The 6000-nt window shown below is 35.6% G+C and overlaps 1 protein-coding gene across 1 annotated transcript; it reads right to left on the bottom strand.

The window, feature by feature from the left end:
* Positions 1–571: 571 nt before the first annotated feature.
* On the bottom strand, positions 572–5355 carry UBC27 (ubiquitin-conjugating enzyme 27). The gene is made up of 5 exons (XM_010252282.2): positions 4804–5355; positions 4060–4108; positions 1630–1789; positions 1424–1513; positions 572–1314 (listed from the first exon to the last, which is right to left on the bottom strand). The coding sequence occupies exons 1-5, from the start codon at positions 5087–5089 to the stop codon at positions 1207–1209; spliced, it is 693 nt and encodes a 230-aa protein (XP_010250584.1). The 5' UTR covers positions 5090–5355; the 3' UTR covers positions 572–1206.
* Positions 5356–6000: the final 645 nt, after the last annotated feature.

The raw sequence follows: 6000 nt of genomic DNA, 5'->3' as shown, positions 1-6000 counted from the left end.
AAAACGAATTCATTATCAAATTGGTTTTAAATTTTGTATTTTATCTACATTATTATTAAAAATAATTTTGTTTATTTCGTTCATTTTTGTTTTTTTTGTGTTAATTTCGTGTTGGTTTCATCTTAATCCATCATTAATAGTATTTCTTATTTAAATGAGGACAATAATGAATTCCATCATTTTTATGTGCATAATCGAAGTTAAGTTTAACCAAAAAATAAACATCATACATATTTGACATAACTATTTTGGAGATCTTTAAGATTTTATTATGCACATAAAAACGTAGAACCCAATGACCTTTTACTCCTTAGATTGTAGAGCTATAACATTTTACCAATTAGATTGTAGACTTAAAAGTACTACAGCAAATAACCATAGGTTATGAGGGTGCAATCAAATCGAACTTTAATAATAAAAAAAAAACTTCAGGCTCAAATTGGATAAGGCTTGATTCAAGTTGTATGCTAATCAAGATCAAATCTTAGAGTAAGTTTGATTAGTTTTTTTAAGCTTGAATCAATAAAATATTCAATTCAAATATGTACATGTACAATTAATGATAAAGATATAACTTATAAGTTGGCAACATGTGATCAAATTTATCTTCAATAACCTACTCCAAAATCAAGTATTCGATTCTTTACAATAGCATAGATATACATTCGAATATGGGTGCACCTGTCGAATCAGGCCAAGACATGCTAAAATGCATTCCTACTTAGGCTCAGTTTGGAAAGAATATGAATATAAATATGTACAGCACAAATACATACAAAATAGTACAAAACACAAGGTTTTGCACTCTACACGAGTATTTATACTCCTTCCAAATAGAGCCTTACGAAGAAATGAGAATGATATGTTGCAGCCTGCAGCAAATGCAATAGACTCGCTACAAAGTTAAATACACTATCTAAATATATTTTTCCTTGTCTTTTGTTTAAGCTCCATTAACAGTACTGTTCTGTGCAGAAATGGCTTGTTAATTAGATTACGACAATATGGATGTGGTGACTCCAGAGTCCAGAGGACGGCCACGGAGGCAAAGGGAGATGTAATCAGAAACAAAAGATCGGTAAGAGTAATGATAGGGGGCTTCTATTGAGTATGTAAATATCCAAATCGAAATTCTTCCGAATTCCAGGTTCTCAAGGAAATATAGAAATTGACACGAGTAAAGATGGATGCCACTGCAAGACCACTTTAGCCAGAACAAAGTTTCTCAAGAGCCATGTTTTCGTCACCACCAACAACTTCTAAAGTTGTCCTCACTAGACCTTCAGGGAAACCCATCTCCACAAGCTTCTGTATCTGTCACCAAGAGCAATCTTTTCAGGCTTTTCGGTTGAGAGGATGAAACCATGTTACAAAACATCAATACTGCAATAAAAAACTAGGTAAAGATGAATCTTTCGCATACCTTTTCTTCAGTTCCAATGGATGACCTCTTGGCAAAAGTTTCAGTCCAATAGCGTGCTGTCCCAACAAAGGTTGGATAATCTCGAAGATACTGTAGCATCAGTTACAAACTTGTAAGAAAAGATTGGAAGTGCCCCAAGTAAATGAAAACACACACAAAATGTAAAATGAACACAGGGCATTAAGTGGGGGTAACATAAACGGAACCTGCTGGGCTACCACAGCATCTTGAGGATCATCAGGTTCAGGGGCAGAAAGCAGTGCTTGCAAAGAAAGAAGTGCTGTTTTTAGTGTGAGGGCTGGGCTCCATTGATCCTTTAAGATATCCAAGCAGATTGCTCCATTTTGACTGCTGATATTTGGGTGCCTTCAATGGATGATGCAGAAGAAAAAATTGTTAAAAATCTTGGGTCATAACTTAGTTAAGCATCCTGGGCCTAAAGTATTGGAAGATGTACACACTTAATTTTGTTATATGAATCATCACAGAAGACAAGTCAAAAGCAGACCAATCTTTTTATAGCACAAACATATGAAATATAAATATGACAAAAAGATATGATCAAGTTCAGCTCTTTCATCATTGATAACAACTTCACTCAGAAATGTGGAGCAAGAACTCATCAGCTGACCAATTATCCCTTTTTTTTTATGAATAACTGAGCAATTATCCTTGACCATAGCAGTGCCTAAAAGTAAGAGTAAACAGACCCCTCCAAACAAGACGCATGCACAAGAGGCTCAGACCACTGAGAAATAAAATGACCATACACAGACACATGCACACATACAGGAGTTCCATCCATAAATGAAATATACAGTCATGGTGTTGCTTATAGATTACAATATCCGTTTGGCATATTATCATGATACAAAAAAAAAAAAGAAAAGAAATTTAAGGATAAAATCAAAGAAAGAAGCAGAAAACCATCATCTATCCATATTGACGTTCAGGTGTCAATCTCAATTCTCATGCATAACAGATCAACTCATTCTTGTTCAAATTAAATGTTCATTCATAGTTTCACATATATCCCATATTAGTATGAACCCCATCTCTAATCACCATGAATGCAAATTTGTCAAACTGAATTATTCCATTCATAACTGGAATATACAATCATGGTGTAGAAAATCAAACTTGAGACTGGACAAATTCATGAATTCTAAGCTCAGCAGTTTCAATAACGTGCATTGTAAGTGGGGTTTTGTCTTAATAAAGCCCTAATTTTAGGGGAGGGAGAGTGCAAACAGGGGCGGAGCCAAGTATATTTGGGGGGGGGGGGGGGTCCTTGCCCTTTTTAATACCACCATTTGTATAGTTAGTAGTAAGTGGAGGCAGAATTAAAAACAGTAAAGTGGGTCCTTGGCCCCCTCAAAACTTGAACTGAGATGTTAAGGATCACTCTCTAATACTACTCCAATTCCCAAAATAAAAAAAAAAAAATTATTTTTTCTTTAAAAAAATCTGTAATAAATCCAAACCTTCTCATCTCATTTCTCTCGAAACCCTACTTGTACTCCCTATTTCATTTTCCTGTTTAACTCCCCCCACCCCCCCCCCCCCCCCCCCCCCCCCCCCCCCCCAAAAAAAAAAATCCAGTCTCCGCCACTGAGTGCAACATATATGGGCAAGGTGAAATAGCAACTGGTTCTAATAGCAGCCCATTCAGCACCCTTATTCCTCTTGTTTTCATCTTTCCACTTTGTTTTTTTAACTTTCTTTTATTTTGTTTTTTATTTTCTTACAATTAAAAAATTAACCTGTAACCAATTTGCTCCATTACATGTGGGTCACACTGATTGGATGATATGCCATCTGAGGGACCTGGTAGTCTGCCTAGTATTACTTACAAGAGGTTGCTATCAATTCCAAGTTCTAAATATCCTAATAATTCTAATATACAGTAGGTCCAACCGTCCAAGTAGTAATCATGGCATGCAGAGGAGAGACACCAGAGCAAACACAAATAGGTAATGGGAGATCAGACTCCCAACAGCCAGATGATTAGTGAAAAAACGTGCCATGGAAAACAAGATATGACACAATGCAACATGTGCACTTTAACATAATTTTTTCCATAAAAAAAAAAAGAAACTCTCAGACCATGACTACTAAAGTAACCATTATGTTTAACATATTGAGATGAGAAAAACCAAATAGTGAAACTCTTTCTTTGGGGGAGGGGGAAGGGAAAGGGAGCTCCCTCAATGGGCAAAGAAAAGACATAAACTTCAAGCTTCAGAGCACTGAACCAGTGCAAAATCCATGGAGATGAGAGAAAATTAAGGGGTGTTCAACAACATGGTTGATTTTGTTTTTGAAGACAAAAATTGCCACATCAGCAAAATTGTATTGTTTTTACAGATATGGCAGTTGTTTTGTTTTCAAAAACAAAACCAACCATGTTGTCGAACACCCCCTAAGGCAGCGGGATAAATTAACAAATTTCTGATTGAAATTCCACTAATATTCTCTCTAGCCATGTGTCCACCTTCCACAGTAGATGGTCTGCTTCTGAAGTGCAATTGATTCATAGTACCAACATAGAGTTGGCAACCAGGTAGGCATTTAAAGAACCAAACAAATGAAGAGAACAAACTAATGGACAAGTCATTGTTGTAGGAGATCCATACCAAACTTTTGTCATAAATTGCATCTTTGGAGGCTCGAAAGGATACCCATCTGCCAAAAAAAAAGACCAACATTAATAAGGCTACTTGTCAAGTTGTCATAAACTGAATCAATTTTCTTCTCTCCTGACGAATACTAAACATTAAACCTATTATAAAAGATAACAGAATTAAATCATGTTCTGTGATAAATGATTAACTTATCATTTTGTAGCTAAACCAGGATAGATTTTGCTTGATTTCCAAATTGGTCTGGCCCACATTTTTCCCTTTTTTTTATTTAGGTGAAGTTATTTTTTTCATGAATAAAGAATCATTATATTTTATTTATTTAGATGAAGTTAAGGACGAAATATCAATGTTTGGACATTTAAAATAACCCTATAGGCAATCCGTCTATGTTTTAGAGGGGTGAGTGGCTTCAATAAATCCCAGCAAGTAATCTCAACAATTCTTTTTTTTTTCCAATTCCCAATCAAAGAGATTGGATTAAGCAATTAACTGCCCTTCAAATTTATAAGAATCTCAAACTGAAGAATTTACAGGTATTTCTAACTTAATCTTCATAATTTTAGCAAAGCGCAAGAGACAAGCTGAGTAAATATCTCAAGTTATTTCACAACGAATAGGTCAAGGGCACTTAAAACCCTAAAAGTTAAGACTTTTCAATCAAAATTCAATAAAATTAATGAAATGTAACAAGAAATAGAAACTAAAACCCTAATTAATAAAAAGAAATAGATTTACCGGGCAATCTGATATCGATTTTAAAAGTACCGCCTTCATAAGGAGTGGCAACGGGGCCGGTGATGGTTCCTGAGAGATGAGAGAGATCGTTTCCAAGGAGCATTATGCTGACCCCAGAGATAGCTGTGTCCCTGTTGCAATCCACCAATTCTTTCTGTACCCGCGAAAAGTCCACCATCTTCAACCGATTGCGTAAGACGAAAATGATCAAGAACCCACTTCGGAATTCTCTTGCAACGTTATCTTCTACCGAAACGAAAGATAAACACAAGGACCTCAGAGGCATAGAGAGAGAGAGAGAAACCCTACTACTACCTACTCCATCTCCGTAGCCTTGTCAATCCTTCCGGTGAAGTTCCATTCTTTTCAAAAGAAAGAGTAAAGAGCCAAAGAGGTTCTTCACTTCTCAAAAATAATTCGTGAGTTTGGACTCTTGACCCCGTTTTAGGTCCTTTTCAGTGAAAAGTGGATTCTTCTTTTATTTTTTTTGTGTGTATGGGTAAACAAGTGAAAAGAGGGTTTTTTTTGATAAACAAGTGAAAACTGAATAGAGGATTCTGAGGAACCAAACCACCTGATTACAAAGTACCAAAAAGCGGCATTCTATTACTAACGATAGTGAATTCTCTTTTGCAAATCTTAACCGTCCAAAACAATGGATTAAATGAGTTCATAATAGTTTTATATATTTTATTTTATATTATTATCATTATTATATTCATGTATGTATGTCGTGGCCACCCCTAATATGAACTCAAAATGTGGAACGGTGGAAATTGAATTCACATATAAACCCCACAGCATATTCCAATCGTGCATTGAAACAGACAACTTTGAAAAGATATTTCTAATACACGCTGAGATATGCATTTGAGGTGTTTGTGGGGCATAGATGTGATCTCGTAGAAATCACCATTAGATATAAAACACAGCCTCTAACCCCGGGTTAATCGGATCCCTAATTCCCTACTCGGAAACTCCCTACAGTAGATTTCAGGAAATCGACTTGTGTTGCAGGCTTGTAATCTTGTATTGGAAATATTTTTCTATAAAAAAGATAAAAATATTTTCAATGTTTAAAAGTCTGTAAAAGCGTTATAACCCCGAATTGATGTCAAATTCACGAACATGATATGGTTTAAAGGGGGGAAGAGGACTAGTAGTAGTAGGGGGGGCTGGAATTCAGAATTCTGCATT

This window comes from Nelumbo nucifera, chromosome 3 (genome assembly GCF_055504915.1).
Source record: "Nelumbo nucifera cultivar China Antique chromosome 3, China Antique-T2T, whole genome shotgun sequence".
Classification (NCBI taxonomy): domain Eukaryota; kingdom Viridiplantae; phylum Streptophyta; class Magnoliopsida; order Proteales; family Nelumbonaceae; genus Nelumbo; species Nelumbo nucifera.
This window is presented reverse-complemented; position numbering and strand designations above follow the sequence as displayed.